The 20792-nt window shown below is 40.4% G+C and overlaps 1 protein-coding gene across 5 annotated transcripts in view; it reads left to right on the top strand.

Annotated features, from left to right (window-relative positions):
- Positions 1-19481, top strand: part of WDR7 (WD repeat domain 7) — a 429516-nt gene extending 410035 nt beyond the window's left edge. For all 5 annotated transcript variants that reach the window (XM_064294478.1, XM_064294472.1, XM_064294474.1 and 2 more), the window contains 2 exons: positions 5008-5112; positions 16682-19481. In XM_064294478.1, the coding sequence (XP_064150548.1) occupies positions 5008-5112; positions 16682-16885 (309 nt within the window). In that variant the 3' untranslated portion in view covers positions 16886-19481. The remainder of the gene's footprint in view (positions 1-5007; positions 5113-16681) is intronic.
- The last annotated feature ends 1311 nt before the right edge of the window (positions 19482-20792 follow it).

Below are 20792 nucleotides of genomic sequence, written 5' to 3'. Positions count from 1 at the left end.
TCAGGGGGAGATTGGAATGAACTCACCAGATGTACCAAACCGATTAAAACCGAGAGCTTCCCAGAACCACAATGAGTTTTCACTTGCTTCCTTGTAAGACAACAGGTCTGTCTGTCAGCTGCAGACAGTGCTGCATGGTTTTTCTCTAGGTTGCTTTAAGACAGCCCAGTGGGGTACCTTCCAGTACCATAGTATGTGTGTATATGTGTCTATGGGTGTTAGTGTGTTGATGCGTTCTGATCTAAAGCATAGCCCACCTTTGCCCAAAACAATTTTAAAGAACAAAATCAAACTCTGTATATACCAGGACCTCCACAACAAAATGGAAATAGAGCAATAATTTGTGAATTGGATAGGAAGTATTTATTACTACACACATAGAATGAGTATAAATTTAGTTCTGAGTTTCCTGGCAATAAAGCAAACACATTTAGATTGTTTATGTAATTCTTGTTACATGATTTAAAAAAAAAAAAAAAAAATTTTTTTTTTTTTTTTTTGGAAAGAGAAACATCTTCCTGGTCAAAAATTCCAGGAAGAACTTATTTCACTGGAGCTTCTCCTAGAGACATTAGATAACATAGTGAACAATGTCTTCAACTGACACAGAAGTATTCTTGAAGTGGATGTTTTAAGTACCAGCCTTTAATAAAAGATGAAGGCATAATATGAAATATAAATTTAGTGAAGACTTTTCCGAAGGAGCAAATATGGTCTCAGTGTGTTAGATTTTCTGCCTTTGCAATAGGACTAACTTAGCAAATCTCACCGGAAAGTATGGTAATATGCCCATTGGACCGTTGCATCCTTTAGACATGCTGGCTTATAGAAGTTCACTGTGGATTCTCGAATTGTCTGAAGTACAGTCAGCTTGCTGCTGATTAAGGAAGAATGCTAATCTGAAGGAGGCAGGCTAAACATTCTGTTTTGAAATCTAGGGACCAAGACTCCAGAAGGTAGATCAATCCACTTCTACACAGAGATTGACTTTGGAGGGGCTTAAATTTTTCTTAGAGGAGCCGTTAGTCTGTTCACATCTGAGATGGATACTGGGATCCCAGAACATGGAAGAAATGATTTTTGAATCAAGTATTTTTAATGAAAGGGTTGCATTAAATGCCACGAGGGACCAGGCAGTAAGTCTATGAGCTAGGCAGTCTGGTGTTGGGTACACAGGCCCTTGTTTGTGCCAGTGCGCTGGGACTGGTAACATGGGGAACGTGTGCTCCGGCAGAAGTGGCCACCTCCACTCAGCCTTGCCTGATGTTGCCACCTGACAACCAAGGTCAGACATACCTAACTTCCAGTTTTTTAGGAGAGGCTGGGATTCTTGATTTTACAAGACATCTGATGACTTAGAAAAACATTTTTGCAGACCAAACCAAGCGAGCTTCAGTTTGCAACTTCTTTTTTTAAGCTTTATTTATCCACTATCTTAACCATAAAATAACCTCAGATTAGCCTAGTAGCAGTAGCATTTCAGATCTTCAGCATAAGTGAATCTTTATTTATTTATTATTTTATAATTTTTATTGTACTTTAAGTGAAAGTTTACAAATCAAGTCAGTCTCTCACACAAAAACCCATACACACCTTGCTGCATACTCCCAATGGCTCTCCCCCCAATGAGACTGCCCGCTGCCTCCTTCCACTCTCTCTTTTCGTGTCCATTTTGCCAGCTTCTAAGCCCCTCTACCCTCCCATCTCCCCTCCAGGCAGGAGGTGCCAACATAGTCTCAAGTGTCCACCTGATCCAAGTAGCTCACTCCTCACCAGCATCCCTCTCCTACCCATTGTCCAGTCCAATCCATGTCCGATGAGTTGGCTTCTGGAATGGTTCCTGTCCTGGGCCAACAGAAGGTCTGGGGGCCATGACCACCAGTGTCCTTCTAGTCTCAGTCAGACCATTAAGTCTGGTCTTTTTATGAGAATTTGGGGTCTGCATCCCACTGTTCCCCTGCTCCCTCAGGGGTTCTCTGTTGTGCTCCCTGTCAGGGCAGTCATTGGTTGTGGCCTGGTGAATCTTTATTTTAAGAAACAATTAAAATTATGAAGGAAGGGAGGGATGGGGATGGAAAAAACTCTTAATAGTTAAGTGGTAACTTTGGGGAACGGTAAGAAAGTACACAATACTGAGGAAGCCAGCACAACCTGTATAAGGTAAGGTTATGGTAGCTCCATAGACTCATCCGAACTCCCTGAGGGACTAAAATGCTGGGCTGAGGGCTGTGGGGACCATGATCTCAGGGAATACCTAGCTCAATTGGCATAACATATTTATAAAGAATATGTTCTACATTCTACTTTGGTGAGTAGCATTGGGGGTCTTAAAAGCCTGTGAGCATCCATCTAGGATACTCCACTGGCCTCACCCCTTCAGGAGCAAGGAATAATGAAGAAAACTAAAGATAAGAGGGAAAGATTAGTCCAAAGGACTAATGGACCACATCTACCGCGGCCTCCACCAGACTGAGTCCAGAACAACTAGGTGGTGCCCAGCTACCACCACTGACTGCTCTGACAGGGATCAAAATAGAGGGTCCTGGACAGAGCTGGAGAAAAATGTAGTACAAAATTCTAACTCAAAAAGAAAAACCAGACTTGCTGGCCTGACAGAGACTGGAGAAACCCGGAGAGTATGGCCCCCAGACATCCTTTCAGCTCAGTAATGCGGCCACTCCTGAGGTTTCACCCTGCAGCCAAAGATTGAACAGGCCCATGGAACAAAACAAGACTAAAGGGGTGCACCAGTCCTAGGGCAGGAACTGGAAGGCGGGAAGGAACATGAAAGCTGGTAATAGGGAACCCAGGGTTGAGAAGGGAGAGTGTTGACATGTCTCAGGGTTGTTAATCAATGTCATAGAACGATGTGTATACTGTTTGATGAGAAACTAGTTTGTTCTGTAAAACTTCATTTAAAGTACAAAAAAAAAAGATTAAAAAAATAAAATTGCTTTCCCAATGAGCTTATTAAATTGACATTGAAGGTGGAAATGGCCAGTTTTTTCCATGTAATTGGTTAATTTTTTTTCCCCTGCATGCAGTAATTCTCATTCTAGTATAGTTGATGTTAAGCTGGTTTCTAACAATAATTATTTAGCACCACATTTGTGGGCCAGCACCATGGATAGTTACCATGTCTGGTTAATAAAATGCCACTGTCTGGAATCTGTGTGATGTTTCTAGGCAACCCTAAATGCTAAGTGATGCTGATTCTGGCATATGCAGTAAGGGCATTTTTTTCCCCCTTGCTTCTTCGTTAAACAGTGTGCTCAAGTAATTGAAGTTATGTGATTGTCTACATTTGTTTGGTCGTCTTCTAAGCAAGGAAGAATAGCAAAAATATTAATGTTTATTGAATTATTATTATATGCCATGCACTGAGCAGAGTGCTATATATGTATTATCTCATTAATGAGGCAGCTATCTTCATCACCCCTGCTTCACAGACTGGGATACTCTGAGGTTAACTAACAGAGAGGTTAAATAACATGCTCCTGTCACACAGTTAGTAGTGGGGTCCGGATAAGAGCCCTAGTGGCAAAGTGGTTAACCGAAAGGTCGGCAGTTCTAACCCACCATCCGCTCTGCAAGAGAAGGACAGGCAGTCAGCTTCTGTAAAGATTAAAGCCCTGTCCTACAGGGTCGCTGTGAGTCAGAATCGACTTGACAGCAGTGGGTTTGGTATTTTGGTTTTGAGGGCCTGGACTCAAACCCACACAACCTAACTCAGCAGGCTCCCTGCCTAGCTAGGGCCCCGGCCTGCACCACCAAGATTACCTCCTTTTTTTTTTGGATTTTGAAAAACAGACATTCTTTGGAATTCTGCAGTGCCTGGAGAGATGAGCAATGGCAGCAACAGAATGCAGAGGCCTGAGGAAAGTGCTTGTACTCCCCTCTCTCCCTCCTCTTCCTCATGTGGCCACTCTGCTGTGAGTTATAAAAGAAGCCTGCTGAAATTTACAGTGTGTAGGGCCGAGTCACATAATAAGCCTGATGCTTTCAGTGAGACTTCAGGTTCACAGTTCTTCATCTAAAATTGCAGATGGGAACAAACCTCCTGTATCATCTTAATGTCAGGGAACACATTTCCCCATTTCTTTGTAGACAAAGGGAGGAGACCAGCCTACAGCTTGTAAGCCAGACTGAATATTGATTAATGCAATAGATGTTTCGTCTTTAATAGTTGAGTGGATGGTGATTAACATTATATTATGTTAATTTTCTTAGTATCCCAGTGTTTTCTATAATTATTAGTATCATTAGCCTTGAGGGTAATTTTTATTAGTAAAGGCCTTTTAGCAAAGACCTATTCTAAAATACAATGTCCTTTTCTTATTCATGGCTAAATCAATGATATCAGTGATAGCTATTTGGCAAAGGCTCAGAATTATCCCTGCTAACTTGTTTTTAATAGTAGTTGATTTATATATGTGTCCAAACCTCCAGCACATGCATACATGTATGTTCGCTGGTCGCAGCTGCGTGCATTTAAACACAGTGTCACTGGTGCGAAACACAGCATAAAACACGAAGAACCAAGGAGTTGGGATTAGAGCCTTTAACTCCTTCCAAGGCAGGAGTTTTATATACAGCTTTGATTATTTTACATTTCAGATGATCAAGGTTCTTGGGTAGGTTTGGCAGTCAGTTTCTTACCTTTCTAATTAGTTGTAAAAATCTTCCCTGTAATGGAGATAAATGGATTAACACATTGGTTTTTCTGTTAAGGTATGGGTTTTCTTTGGGTTTATGCGGGATCTCAACTAGGAAACAGATAGACGCATCAGAATAAGATTGAAGCCCTTAAATATATCTGCGAGAGAACTTTGGTTGTGTTTCCTATTTTTCTATCCTGATTGTATAAACAAAGTAAAGAGAATAACGGTATCTAATGTCTGTGAAATAACTTCTTCAACATGGAATGCATTCACATGTGTACGTGGAGTTGTGTCACTGATGGCTCTGTGGCACACACACATGAATGACTCCTGAATTTTATTTTAGACGATCCATGGACACAAAGGACCAATCACTGCAGTGGCCTTTGCTCCTGATGGACGATACCTTGCCACCTATTCAAACACTGACAGCCACATTTCCTTCTGGCAGGTAAGTGCAGACATACAGGTCCTGAAGGACACTGCGTGATGTGCTTGTGGTAGGAAAAGCTTCCTGTTATGCCTGTCCGACTGCCTCCTGCCTCCCTACCTCCCTGCCTCCCATGTAGGAGAAGAGACTTCTGAGACGTGAGATGCAGAGGAAGAGCCAAGTGCGAGTGCGGGGAGGGGTGGGTGCTTAAGGCGAGGGAGCATCAGGTGCGGCAGGTCAGAAGTAAGCAAGGGCACGGTGTGCTTGCTGGTCTGGGGAGAGCTGAAGGGCTACTCGGCCTGGGAATTACACAGATCACCTAGCTCGGTCCTTGGGTCTTCAACTCTGAAGGTTCAGAGGGAAAATCATGCAGCCTAGTAATAACTTTATGTCCTGTTCATATTATCTCATTTTTGCATGCATTCTAGATTTCTCACATAATGCTCTTAATTCCCAAATTATTCAAAATATCTAAAAGAATCTGAGCAACTTTGGCTGGCAATTCATACGAACGCCATTGTTTAATTAATATTAATTTTGAGCAACTAATTTTTATAATAGAGCTTGTTTCATCCTCAGTGATAACTCTCCATCACATCTTCTTTTTAATCACCTTTCCCTTTTAGTCCCGATAATTTTTAAAAAATTAAACATTGTCAATCCGCCCGAAAAAGTTAGTTTAAGATTTTGTCGTTATCTTCGCTGTCCAGCAAACCCTGGTGGCACAGCGGTTAAGAGCTACGGCTGCCAACCAAAAGTTGGCAGTTTGAATTCACCAGGCACTCCTTGGAAACCCTGTGGGGAAGTTCTGTTCTGTCCTTCAGCATCACCATGAGTTGGAATCGACTTGACGGCAACAGGTTTGGTTTTTCGGTTTTCACTTTCCAAGGTGCAAGTATGTTTTATGAGGTTCTGTGTATTGCTTGAAAGCTAAAAAAAAAAAAGTTTAAACAAGGCTTCAGTACAACTTGATGACGGTGTAAAAAAAACAGTCAATAGCTAATAAAATGTAAAACAGATACAATAAATTGCTTAATTAACAACATGCTATTAAAGCATGACAACTCCCAAATCTGTCACAGACTTCTTCACTCTTCGTCTAATTTAGTTGTCCTGTTTATTTTCTCATTATCCTTTCTTTCGGAATCTCTCTCCAGCATCTTAGCTAGCTTAAACCCTTTTCCTCGACGATCTCACCTGTCTTCATTTTTCCTGGTGAATAACCACAGAACCCATTTTAGGCTACTGACACCCCAGAATGAATCCATTAGTTGTCCATAAACTGGACTCTTGCAACAAATGTTTCTACTTAGCCTAACACAGTGGTCCCTATTATACCAACTTGTTCTTTAATATAAGCTTATTCTTATTTTCCATTCTTTTAAAGTCTCTGAGGAGCTTTTATGTAAAGCTGTACTCACTGAACATGTATTGAGTGTCTAAGTGCTAAGTATGAGGGCAGTGGTGATTCAGTGGTAAAATTCTTGCCTTCTCTGGGGGAGACCTGCGTTCAATTCCCAGCCAATGCACCTCAAGCACACCCACCACCTATCTGTCAGTGGAGGTTTGCATGTTGCTACGATGCTAAACAGGTTTCAGTGGAGCTTCCAGACTAAGACAGACTAGGAAGAAAGGCCTGTGAATCTACTTCTGAAAATCAGCCAGTGGAAACCCTATGGATCACAATAGTTCTATCCCCAGCCAATCGTGGGAATGGCGCAGGACCGGGCAGCATTTCATTCCCTTGGGCATGGGGTCACCATGAGTCAGGGTTGACTTGATGGCAGCCAGCAAGTGCTAGGTACTGGCCTGCACTTTAGAGATATGGACATCTACAAGTCATGGGTTCCTTGCTTTTCAAGGAACTTATGTTCTATCCATGCATTCTTCTTTTGAGTAAGCAAAAAAGCCTCTCTTTTGTTACACTTGTCCAACCTTTTTCTACTAAGGAAATATAATTTTTATATAAAGGAATACATCAGATATCAGCCAGATATAAAACTGTTTCCAGTATTTTCCTGTATTTTCTATGTGGTGAATGTTTTTCGCTTTATCTAGATCATCAAGGTTTTATTTGGATCTTTTTATCCCTTCCTTGAGTGTTTTTCTATTTTTATGAAAGTTTCTGCCTCAGTCATCGATGGAATTTAGGCTAGCATCCTTTCTTATGTTAGAGCTCATGATTGCTCATTAGATGGTAACTTTGTTTATTTATTTTTTACTCCAGGCCTCTACCTTCAATCTTGTTGTTAGCTGCCATTGAGTCGATTCTGACTCATGGTGACCCAATGTGTGCAGAGTAGAACTGTTCCATAGGGCTTTTTTTTTTTTTTTCAAATAATATTTTATTGTGTTTTTGGTAAAAGTTTACACAGCAAATTAGATTCCCATGTAACAGTTTCTACACAGTTTGTTTAGTGATATTGGTTACATTTTACACAGCGTGTCAACTTGCTCATTATTTCCGTTCTGGTTGTTATTTCCATTTCTGGTTGTTCCCCCATGGGTCTGTCAGTTTGTTGTACTGTGGGGGCTTGCATGTTGCTGGTGGAAGCTTCGCCACCAGTATTCTAATACCAGCAGGGTCACCCATGGCAGACAGGTTTCAGCTGAGCTTCCAGGCCAAGACAGACTAGGAAGAAGGACCCAGTGGTCTACTTCTGAAAAGAATTACCCAGTGAAAACCTTATGAATAGCAGCGGAACATTGTCTGATATAGTGCTGGAAAGTGAGCCCCTCAAGTTGAAAGGCACTTAAAATACGACTGGGGAAGAACTATCTACTCAAAGTAAGTCAACCTTAATGAAGTGGATGGAGTCAAGCTTTTGGGACCTTCATTTGCTGATGTGGCATGACTCAAAATGAGAAGAAACAGCTGCAAACATCCATTAATAATTGGAATGTGCAATGTACGAAGTATGAATCTAGGAAAATTGGAAATCGTAAAAAATGAAATGGAATGCTTAAACATCAATATCCTATGCATTAGCGAGCCGAAATGGACTGGTATTAGTCATTTTGAATCAGACAATTATATGGTCTACTATGCCGGGAATGACCACTTGAAGAGGAATGGTGTTGTATTCATCATCAAAAAGAGCATTTCAAGTTCTATCCTGAAGTACTATGCTGTCAGTGATAGGATAATATACATACGCCTACAAGGAAGACCAGTCAATATGACTATTATTCAAATTTATGCACCAATCATTAAGGCCAAAGATGAAGAAATTGAAGATTTTTACTAACTTCTGCAGTCTGAAATTGATCAAACATGCAATCAGGATGCATTGATAATTACTAGTGATTGGAATGCAGAAGAAGGATCAGTAGTTGGAAAATATGGCCTTGGTGATAGAAATGATGCCGGAGATCGAGTGATAGAATTTTACCAGACCAACGACTTCTTCATTGCAAATACCTTTTTTCATGAACATAAACAGTGACTATACAAGTGGACCTCACTAGATGGAATACACAGGAATCAAATCAACTACATCTGTGGAAAGAGATGATGAAGAAGCTCAGTATCATCAGTCAGAACAAGGCCAGGGGCAGAATGTGAAAGAGACGATCAATTGCTCAATGCAACTTCAAGCTGAAACTGAAGAAAATTAGAACAAGCCCATGAGAGCCAAAGTATGACCTTGAGTATATCCCACCTGAATTTAGAGACCATCTCAAGAATAAATTTGATGCGTTGAACACTAATGACTGAAGACCAGATGAGTTGTGGAATGACATCAGGGACATCGGACATGAAGAAAGCAAGAGGTCACTAAAAGGCAGGAAGGAAAGAAAAGACTGATACTTGCTCTTGAACATACAGTAATTAAAGCAAAAGGAAGAAATGATGAAGCAAAACTGAACAGAAGATTTTAAAGGGCAGCTTGAGAAGACAAAGTATTATAGTGACATGTGCAGAGACCTGGAGGTAGAAAACCAAAAGGGAAGAACACACTCTGCATTTCTCAAGCTGAAAGAACTGAAGAAAAAATTTAAGCTTCATGTTGCAATAATGAAGGATTCTTTGGGGAAAATATTAAACAATGCAGGAAGCATCAAAAGAAGATGGAAGGAATATACACAATCACTCTAACAAAAATAATTGGTCGATATTCAAACATTTTAGGAGGTAGCAAATGATCAGGAACTGATGTTACTGAAGAAGGAAGTCCAAGCTGCCCTGAAGGCATTGGCAAAAAACAAGACTCCAAGAACTGATGGAATATCAATTGAGATGTTTCAACAAACAGATGAGGCACTGGGAGTGCCACTCATCTATGCCAAGACATTTGGAAGACAGCTGCTGGCCAACCAGCTGGAAGAGATCCATATTTGTGCCTATTCCCAAGAAAGGCGATCCAACCAAATGTGGAAAATATCGAACAATATCATTAATATCACAGGCAACTAAAATTTTGCTGAAGATCATTCAAAAACGGCTGCAGCGGTATATCAACAGGGAACTTCCAGAAATTCAGGTGGGATTCAGAAGAGGAAGTAGAACCAGGGATATCATTGCTGATGTCAAATGGATCCTGGCTGAAAGCAGAGAATGCCAGAAAGATGTTTACCTGTGTTTTATTGGCTATGTAAAGGCATTTGACTGTGTGGATCATAACAAATTATGGCTAACATTGCAAAGAATGGAAATTCCAGAACACTTAATTGTGCTCATGAGGAACCTGTACATGGGTCAAGAGGCAGTCTTTAGAACAGAACAAGGGGATACTACGTGGTTAAAATCAGGAAAGGTGTGTGTCAGGGTTGTATCCTTTCACCATACCTATTCAACCTGTATGCTGAGCAAATAATCCGAGAAGCTGGACTATATGAAGAAGAATGGGGCATCAGGGTTAGAGGAAGACTCATTAGCAACCTGTGTTATGCAGATTACACAAACTTGCTTGCTGAAAGTGAAGAGGACTTGAGGCACTTACTGATGAAGATCAAAGATCACAGCCTTCAGTATGGATTGCACCTCAACATAAAGAAAACAAAAATTCTCACAACTGGAATGATAAGCAACATCATGATAAATGGAGAAAAGATTGAAGTTTCATTTTTCTTGGATCCACAGTCAACACCCATGGAAGCAGCAGTCAAGAAATCAAACAAGGCATTGCATTGGGCAAATGTGCTGCAAAAGATCTGTATAAAGTGTTGAAAAGCAAAGACATCACCTTGAAGACTAAGGTACGCCTTACCAAGCTGTGGTGTGTCTTACCCAAGCCATGGTGTTTTCAGTCGCCTCATATGCATGTGAAAGCTGGGCAATAAATAAGTAATACCAAAGAAGAAATGACACCTTTAAATTGTGGTGTTGGAGAAGAATATTGAATATACCATGGACTGCCAAAAGAACGAATCAATCTGTCTTGAAAGAAATACGGCCAGAATGCTCCTTAGAAGCAAGGGTGGAGGGGCTGTGTCTCACATACTTTGGATATGTTAAAAGGAGGGATCATTCCCGGAGAAGGACATCATGCTTGGTGAAACCAGAGGGTCAGCAAAAAAGAGGAAGACCCTCAATGAGATGGATTGACACAGTGGCTGCAACAATGGGCTGAAGCATAGCAACAATTGTGAGGATGGTGCAGGACCAGGCAGGGTTTCATCCTGTTCTACATAGGGTCGCTGTAAGTGGGAACCAACTCAACACCATGTTTCTCTCCCTGTTTGCCTCCTTGTCTTTGCTTTAGAGTAAGTATTGACCGCTTGGTCTCATGTAGATGGTTTTTTTAAAAGAAGCACAGTACTCAGAGGTAATATTGTTTATTTTATCAGCTAATCTATTTATTATTTAGCTAAAAGGCAACCTCATGGAATAGTTCTGGTTCAAGTATTAAAGAGTATCTCAGTGCAATAGTCACAGGGAGTCCTTTAGTGTCAACTGATCCAGTCAGTCTAAACTTTTTAAGAATTTGAGTTCTGTTCCATAGTTTGCACCCATTCTATCAGGGTCATCTAGGTTAGTTGATATAACAAAGTTCATAAGAAAGTGTTCTACATTCAACTTGGGTGAGTAGTGTCTGGGGTCTTTAAAGCTTGTGAACAGCTATCTAAGATACATCTACTCGCCCCATCCCATCTGGAGGAAAGGAAACTGAGGAAAACCAAAGACACAATAGGACTGATCGACCACAAGTACCATAGCCTCCACCAGCCTGAGCCCAGAAGAACTAGATGGTACCCGACTACCACCACCAACCGCTCAGACAGGAATCACATTGAAGGGTCCAAGATAGAGTGGAAGAAAAATGTAGAACAAAATATCAAATTCACACAAAAAAAGACCAGACTTACAGGTTTGACAGAGACTGGAAGAACCCCTGAGATTATGGCTTCCAGAAATCCTTTTAACTCAGAGCTGGAGCCATTCCCAAAGTTTACCTTTCAGCCAAAGATTAGACAGACCTATAAAACAAGCAATAACACATGCGAGGAACGTGGTTTTTAGTTCAGTCATGTATATGAAACCGAAAGGGCAGTACCTGCCCAAAAGAAATGACGAGAAGGCAGGAAGGGACAGGAGAAATGGATGGATGGAAACAGGGAATTGGGGTGGGGAAGGTGAGAGTGCTGGCACAATATGGAGATTGCAACCAATGTCACAAAACAATCTGTGCATAAATTGTTGAATGAGAAACTAATTTACTCTATAAAGTTTTACCTAACGCACAGTTAAAAAAAAAAGAATTTCAGTTCTGTTCTATATTTTGCGTCCGTTCTATCAGGATCCATCTATTGTGTTCCTGATCAGAGGTACAGTAGTGGTAGCCAGGCACCATCTAGTTCTTCTGGTCTCATGGTAAATGACTATTATTCCTGTGGACTAGTTTCTTCTCTGAGTCTTTGGTTTCCTTCATTCTCTTTTACTCCAGACATGTAGAGAACGATAGTTGTATCTTAGATGGCTACTTGCAAGCTTTTAAGACCTTAGAAGCTACTCATCAAATTAGGATGTAGAACATAAATTTTATGTACTGTATTATGCCAGTCGACCGAGTTGTCCCACAAGACTATGGTCCTAAGCCTTCAGACCCCATAAACCAATCCTGTGAGGTATTTAATAAGTATCTGTGTTTGTGCACCCTATAGATACCTTCTTGAAATACCTCTGTTATCTTCCGGCCCCCTTCCCCCCACCCTGCGGACAGCCTCCTCTGTTATCTGTAGGCTTTACCAAGGACGTTTAAACTTCTATGTCTCTACATGTGACTGTGCAGAGCGAGGCTGTAGCACCTTAGTCCACAAGCTCATGTACTCTAAGGGCTGCCTTGTGTTGTCTGCACACGTGGGTGTTCAGGGCACAGAGCACCAAAGCAACTCAGGCAACACCCAGTTCTTTATTGCCTCTCAAACCAATGTCAGAACTTAAAATGCAGCCTATTCCCGCATGCTTAAATCACACCCAGCTTGGTCTTGAAATTTAAGTGGATGGCCCAGAAACATATCATTTCAGCTATATCACGAAAGTACAATAAAACCCCTACCAGAAGCATAGCGGTCTTTTATTTGAATTAAAGAGGATCCAAAAAGCAGAGTTGGAACTATTGCTGCTCTCCGCAAATGGGCTTTGCTGATTTATTTAGATAGCTGTTGTTTAGTTCTAATGATGTATGATAATACTTTTATATTATTCCAGTAAGTGTACTGTAATATATTTTGAAAACTTAATGAAGTCTTATTAATACAGAACCTTACTAGAGCTATCAGCTATTAAAATCTTTGCTGAGAAATGAGTGTTAATGAGAAATATCGGTTGGATAATTACTCAAGTGAGACTTAGTAAAAGGTTTGTGCGCAGCATCACTTACGGTGAGAACAGCATTAAAGCATTTCCTGTTATTGGGTGAAATATGTGTTTATGTGTTTCTGTGTGTTCAAAAAATAAGCTTCACTCTACTGGTTTTGTGAAACATTATTTTTAAGGAGAAGAGAAAATCCAAAATTCCATTTTAGTTTGTTTACTATTGAATGAGGTAGTTTAGCAGTCATTCAGACACTCCCAGCCTCCAACATATTTCCTGCAGTTTGGGTAGCTCGCTCACTTCAGTGTCTCCACTGAGCAAGGAGAGTCTGGTAGTGACATGCATCTCTAATTCTCTCACCACCCTCCAATAATAAATATCTTCTTTCAGAAATGCTAATAATAAATTAAATACTGGTTTTATTTATTTTTATTTTTACCATTATACAATAGAACACTATGCAGCCATTTTAAAAATGATGATGTAAATCTGTAATCATTAACATGAAAAGATCACCCTTGTCAGCCGAATGAAGAACAGTGGAATGAAAAAAGCAAACTGTGAAACTGCCATTAATTAAGCCTGTTTAGATAATATCCCTTATATCTGCATCTCCCTGTACGTGTGTGTGACATATATACATGGAAGGGTCTCTATCAAAATGTGAACAGTGATTGCCTCTAGGAAGTGCGATTTCAGGGGATTTTTGCTTTCTTATGCCCCTCTTTTTTATTTGCATTTTCTAACAATTACCATTTATTATCTTTATAATCAGGAAAAAACAGTATAACCATGTAATTCCAAGTAGTTTTCATTTGTTCAGGGCTCACGTTTCTCTCTCTTTAGCATAGTTTGTAGTCAGTCACTGGTCAAGAATACATGAATATTGAATAACAAAGTGGTTAATTCCTTCAGGAGAGTTCTATGGCTGAGCTCATTGGGAAGATGAACACCCACCTTACTATTTCAGATTCATCCCTAAGTTGAAGAGGTTATAGGGAAAGGATAGTCTGAGGAGCAATGGATTATAGTTAACATGGATGTCATCTTCATTTCAACTGTATGCAACTGTAAGCACTGGGTCTCTTACAGAATTTCACGTAGTTCTGTTCTGAGAGAGGAGGCTGTTTGACCCTCCCGAAGGCACTTGTCAGAGTAGGGATGGCTCAGATTGTAAGGGGGACCCAGAAAGAAAAATAGACTTTTTTTTTTAAGTCTTTCCATGGATAGCATTCCCATTAGGTATTCTCTCCCTGGCCCCCTTTAGCCCTTAGCCTACCTACTCTGTGCCTGGCTAAATCTGAAGGAAAGAATTAAAAATAGGAAAGTGTCTGGGCATATTGGATACCCCTAGCATTTTGAGCCACCAGCAGAAATCAAGCTTCATACGTATTATCAAAGAAAATCCGTAAAGAATGAAAAATACTCTGTAGTTATTTATCAACTGAGAAATTAGATTTTTAAAAAAGACTTCAATGCCAGTTAATTTTAACCAACAATTTTCTGGATCATTTGGAGCTGTTCTGTAAAAGGACAAAATTATTATGTACTGTTACTTTTTGTAGAAGTGAGAACTATCAAATCGAGCTCACCATCATCATTTATGTTTAAACTATTTGGGAACCTCCAGAAAGCAATAAGGCGTTGATTTTTTTTTTTTTTTTTTTTTTCCTAATCTTTTATGGAGTTTTTGGGAAAAAAAAAAGAAGGAAGAAAGGAAAGAGGCTTTTGAAAGGACGACAGTCAGATACTGCCTGGTTTTCAATGTTAACTGAACTTTAGTAGAAAGAGTTAACTATAACCATACATTTGGTTTTAAAATGTGACCTCGTACACTAGTGATTTTTTTTCACCTCTGTGTTGTGTTCGGCACTATTATTAATGCAGGAAAATCAGTAACATTAGTCATCTTAAAAGGGTTATTACTCAAAATGATTTAAATTGTGAAAATGTCAGTGGAGCCTGCACGCACCCTGCTAGAGATGCCATGATTTACGCCTGCTGACACCCTCCTGCTGCCGAGAAAGGCCCGGAGAAGGAATGGCTGATAGTTTGTACTGATCCTAATGCAGAACGTGATATCAGCAGTAACACATCTTAAACGTCCCAGGATTTGCCAAGGTTTCATGTGTCAACCATTTGCGTACATTGGCTCATAATCTGCATGCTTCACGCAATTCCCCCCAATCTTATCTGTTTAGATGGAGGTTTTACTGGAGAGGGGAGCTGGAAATGAAAACGAGTACAAAGAAAAAATATTATTTCCGAGATTCCTGTGCTAGTTTTCAGTATGCTTTCTGTGTGATTTCTAATAGCACAGGTGAGGCTTACTGAAACCATTTAAAGTAATATTTAGAATCTTAAGTGTTCTTCAGACTCCATTGCTCAGATAACATCCACTTAGGTAACATCCACGAGCCCTGGTGGTACAGTGATTAAGAGCTCAGCTGCTAACCAAAAGGTGAGCGGTTGGAATCTACCAGCCACTCTTTGGAAACCCTATGGGGCAGTTCTACTCTGTCCTAAAGGGTCACTATGACTCAGAATTAATTCAACGGCAATGAGTTGCTTTAGATAACATCCAGGATTCAGTACTTTGACCCGAGTGTGTACAGTATTTTTACACAAATAACGCGGGCCTTCTGTTTGCCAGCCATGCCCTCCCCCACAAGATACTTTCCTAAGTGCTATGCTAATTTTTTTTGACAGCAACATGTAGAAGAGGATTCGCATGGTGGCCGCTTGTGAGGATGCCTCAAAGCAGGTGGTTGTGGCCGGCAAACAAACACAGAGGATATATGTTATTTGCATAAAAAGATGACAGTTGTGATTTATAATTTTAATGTTGTTTTTGCACTTATATGAATGGATGAAGAAAACTTAAAATAATTTTAAATTCAAGAAAAGCTGCCAAACAGAAATACTGACTCATAAAAAATCATTGTCAATAAAGTATTAAAAGTATACTTAGCTCATCAAAACAATGAACCACAGATAGTGTTGAAATGGACTTGATTCTTGTTTCTCTTCAAAATAGACAAGCGCTTTCTAGGTACTAGATGTTTTAAAAGCAGGTGAGGAGTGAAGAAGGAGGGTTGGTAGATGGGAGTCAGTTTTGAGCTCTGATCCAGTGACCGACCACTCTTAGCATTGTCATTAAAGAATCAAAAGGTCTGCATTATTTAATGCCCTGGTGGTACAGTGGTTAAGTGTTTGGCTGCTAACCAAAAGGTTGGCAGTTTGAATCTGCCAGCCGCTTCTTGGAAACTCTGTGGGGCAGGTCTCCTCTGTCCTGTAGGGTCATATGAGTCCGAATCGACTCGACAGCAACAGGGTTTCCTAATATTGTTGAACTGAACTGTTTTATGGGCATCTAACATTCAGCTCCCTTCTTAAAGATGGATGTACTCTCCTGCTGTCAGATTCTTCCCACAAAGCCAAATTTCTCTGTATTTGTGTATCTATTATAACTGCATCAGAACAATTTCAGGTACATCCTAAGGAACCCTTTGTTGTTGTTGTTGTTGTTAGCTGCTGTTGAGTCAGCCCTGATTTGTGGCAACCCCGTGCACAAGGGAACAAAACACTGCTTGATCCTGCACTATCCCCATGAGGGGTTGCAGATCAGGCTGCTGGGCTCCACAGGATTTTTACTGGCTAATTTTCAGAAATAGATTGTCAGGCCTTTCTTCCTAAGCAGCCCTCTAGTTGAGTCTGAATAACCACATGGAGAAGAAAGTGACCATAAGTGTGTGTCACCGGAACCCCTCTGTGTTCACGGAAGGGAAATGGCTCTTTAAACACACGTGCTATCATCCCCTCTCTCCCTCCAGATGAATACCTCGCTCCTAGGAAGCATCGGCATGCTGAATTCGGCCCCTCAGCTGCGCTGTATCAAAACCTACCAGGTACCCCCTGTGCAGCCCGCCTCCCCTGGCTCCCACAACGCCCTCCGACTGGCCCGCCTCATCTGGACTTCCAACCGCAACGTCATCCTGATGGCCCATGATGGCAAGGAACACCGCTTCATAGTCTGAGGCTCCCGGCCGGTGCTCTGACTGCACTTGGCGCGCTCTCGGTTGTCTGTCCTTCCTCACTGGAGCGTGCCTCAGTGCCTGCCCCACCAGTGTCATCAGGGCCTGGCTGGTCTGTATCACCTCTGCATGGTTCTAGGGCAGACCTGGCTCATGCCACCCATTGATTAGAGCATGCACACACAGCTCCACTGGATGTGGCCGCCTTGTCACTGGGTAGTTTTTCCCTGCCAGTCATGGGAGGGGAAAGGCCGTGGTTCCTGGGAACAGTCTTGTTGCTTGGCGCAACCGAAGCCTGGAAATCAATAAACACTGTGATTGCACTCTCAGCCCAGATCGGCATTTCCAGGGACCTAAACCCACCTCAGAAGTGCTGCTGGAACTGGTCTTTTGACATTGGTTTTTGAGGTATTGTGGCAGTCCTAATTATTGAAGCTATTTTCCTTTAGGTTTCCTAAAACATATTAATGTTTACCAACAAGATTCTGTGTTTACATGTTGTTTTTTTTTTCCTTCCAATGATTGTTAGGAATTTCCTTAATCTAATTTCCTAGAGTTGAGCCACTACCTTCTTTATTAACACCTGAATGATTCGAAATTAATGAGAAAATATTAAAGAAAAACGTTTTCCTTGCAGAGAATACAGTTGTCCAGATGCCTAGCCTTCTAAAATCCTCATATCCTACATAAGTGATGGTGTATTTAGTAGTTTAAAATAAAAATCATCACTTCTTATGATCTAGATAATATAATTATCCAGTCAGTATAAAACTAATCTTTGAAGAAACTTTTGTGATAAAGAACCAAGTTTGGAAACATACCATATACCTAAAATGAAGGCTCTAGTATCTATTTGCTATAGATGTTTTTGTTTAAGGTAGAGCTTACCTCCCCTTCCTCCAGAAATTTTACAAATCAGCAATCCTCACATGTATGACGTATGTCAGTTATCATGTAATCATTACAAGTCAGCCTTTAAACTACTAGTGATCATTTAAAAGAAAACAAAGAAGGCATTTCTTTTAAACAAGTATCCTAGAAAATTAGTGAACGTGGCTCGAGCTTTCAGGAATGTATCTGAAACGTGAGAGCTCTCAGTCAATTTATTTGAACAAACATTGCAATGAGGGTGTCCATCATGCTTTGAAGTAAGCTTGAACTAGGTCACTGTTTTCTTCTTATGTCAAATTATGCTGAATCTTGCTCATAGTAATGGGGAAAAAAATCCATAAAATAATATTTTGTATGAAGCGTTCCTAACAAACTTTAATCTGTATATAATTTGGGGATTTTGTTGGTTGGTTGGTTGTTGATTGGTTGGTTAGTTGGGCAAAAGCATTTATTAAATTCAAAATAGAAAAAAAGGATTTATTAAATTCAGATAAAATATGCAAAGTTTACAGAGGAACCAAAATGATAATAGGAGTATTTAATTTAAAAAGCATAGCTTGTCAGAGTTCATGTGATACGCAAAAAAGCAGGACCACGGTCCAAGGACATACATCTGTTATTTCACTGGCGCAGGTCTTTACAGAAGATATTAAGCAGTGAAGACCATTAGAACTCCACTTTCCTATTGATGTGAAGTGTGCTATTTCCGTTGATGGCAGATCTGTACTATTCCTTGGTAGACTTTGAGTGTTCTTTCAAAAGTGAATTTATGCCACTTGCATGTACATTGTAATTATAAAGATTATATATGTAGTTTCCAAGGAAGAAGCAAAGAGCTGTATAGTGTAAACTTCGTTTGTTTGGTGAACATGCTGTTGCGTTCAGTAGAGATATAAAAACGTGTGGTAAAGTAAAGGTGCACTTTGTTTTCCAGTGGGTTCCCCAAGTCTTCTCTGTACTCAGCACATGTTTACTTTATGAACCTAAACAAGAATTAGTTTATTCTAGACTACAAAGCTGTTCTGGAATGATGAGGTAAAAGTGTACCTTAGAGACTTCCTTTTTTTAAACAAAATTTTCATTGCATCAGGAAAAAGGTATGGGACGGGAGGCAGGCCCCCACAAATACTCGTATGGGATACCCCAGGGAGATTTAGAACAAAGCGCTGTGAGCACCAGAGGAGCCAAATGGCCAGGTGATGGATGCCAGCCAGCCAGTCAAGGTGACTGGCCAGTAGAACATTGTGACTATGAAACCCTGGGCTGAGTGATATCTAACGGCTAGACAGACGTCTCTAGCTGCTAAACTAATATCTACATTCTTGTTAATACAAATCTCTCATTGGCTATTTTGACAACCACACTCCCAAACTTCATCCCAGCTTAGATTTCTCAGCACTGAGGTAAACTTCATACTGTCACCCCAGCGTAGGCTTTTAGTGTTTTATTGATTTTGTTGGCACTGTATTTGGACTTGTCCTTGTAAATGTAGAGACATATGTGGCTTAGTTGGTGATTTACAAGCAAAAGATGACATGACGTGACACCTGTATGAAAATGTTGTAATGATTGAAGTCACTGTGCACAGCAAGTGAATTAAAATGTCTGCCTCTCAAGAGTTTTCTTGATGATTCTACTTAATAGACTCTGTATGTACTAAATGTCCCCGTGTACATATGTGTGTTAAATAAAAAAGAATTGTACCGAAGGCTTTTTCATGTCTGATTGCTTTTTCTGTTGGTCACTCTTCTTAAACATTCTCAATTGAAATCCACACGCTCGTTTCCCCTCTCTTTGGTACCACATTAAAGCCTTCTGTTTCTCCCTAATTATTCGTTTTCCTGGAGAGCTAGCTTCAAGAAGGGCAAGCTTGCTCACGAAGGACAGTAAAGAAAGAAGTCCCTCCTACACTGCAAAAGTGTGAGAGAACCAGTTAGACTCCCCTACTGAAACTCAACAGCACCCTCTGTAGTTTGGGCAAGGGAATTGTGCCCTAAATTGCTCCTAAATAGACTGTTAATTGTACCAAATTATATCTTGTCAGATTTGATGACATAGGTCGGCTGCCCCACGGGAGCTGGGTGAGATCATTAAATTCATTTCATTTAATACCCAGCTTGGAGTTGAATTTGAATCCCTGAGGTAAAGGGTGTAATTGGTTTTCAGAAAAAGCAAGAATAACAAAATAGGTCATCATTGCTCACAGAGGGTTATGTGTAAGTAGGGAACATACTTGTTTTAATTTTCAGATAAGAAGATTGAACAGCTTGAATTGAGTCAATCGTTAGGTCACAGTATAATGGTCTATAAGAGAAACATAAAGGAGTTGAATGTAGCAGCATTCTTGGCCCTAATCAAATACCCAAAGCGTCGGTCCAGGAATTGTTTTCACGTCTGGTGATGACTTAAATGTATCCTTATAGGAAAATAGGGGCAGTAACAGCTCTGTATGATTGGTGATCACATAAACTGATCAAATGTGGAAAGGGCATGACATTAATAGGAAGGTAAAGCCAAGCAGTGCTGGGTGAACTTTCACCTTTCACCCCTTCGGCTGACTGACAGAGCTGAGTGTTGAAGAAAATCAATACTTTGGAGCCAGGAGGGAAATATTTCCAGCCTCTAACTAGAGAATGTATTTTGACAAGGCCAAGATAATCCAAGCTGCACAGGAGAAAGAGAAAAGAAGACTCATTTTTAAAGCTTGACACTTCAAGGTGTTTTTGTACAATGGTTTAGAGATCGTCAATACATACAAATACCAAAGGTCAAAAAGAAAAGCCAGAAGAATTTCAAAAATTAGACGTTTAGTTCTTTTTGCTGTTTTCACACTAAAAAAGATTTCAGAAAGGCTTGTGCTTATAATTTTTGTTTAAATGAACAGAGCACACAATTGTATGTTTGAGGTTATCAGTCTTTTTAATCAAGCCTTAAAAGGGGGCATCATTATGAATGTTGAATGCCCAAGAAGGTGTTCAGGCTTCTTGTTTCTGTTGATTTTCTTGGACACAAATCGCGT

The sequence above is a fragment of the Loxodonta africana genome, chromosome 11 (assembly GCF_030014295.1).
Source record: "Loxodonta africana isolate mLoxAfr1 chromosome 11, mLoxAfr1.hap2, whole genome shotgun sequence".
In the NCBI taxonomy this organism is placed as follows: domain Eukaryota; kingdom Metazoa; phylum Chordata; class Mammalia; order Proboscidea; family Elephantidae; genus Loxodonta; species Loxodonta africana.
This window is presented reverse-complemented; position numbering and strand designations above follow the sequence as displayed.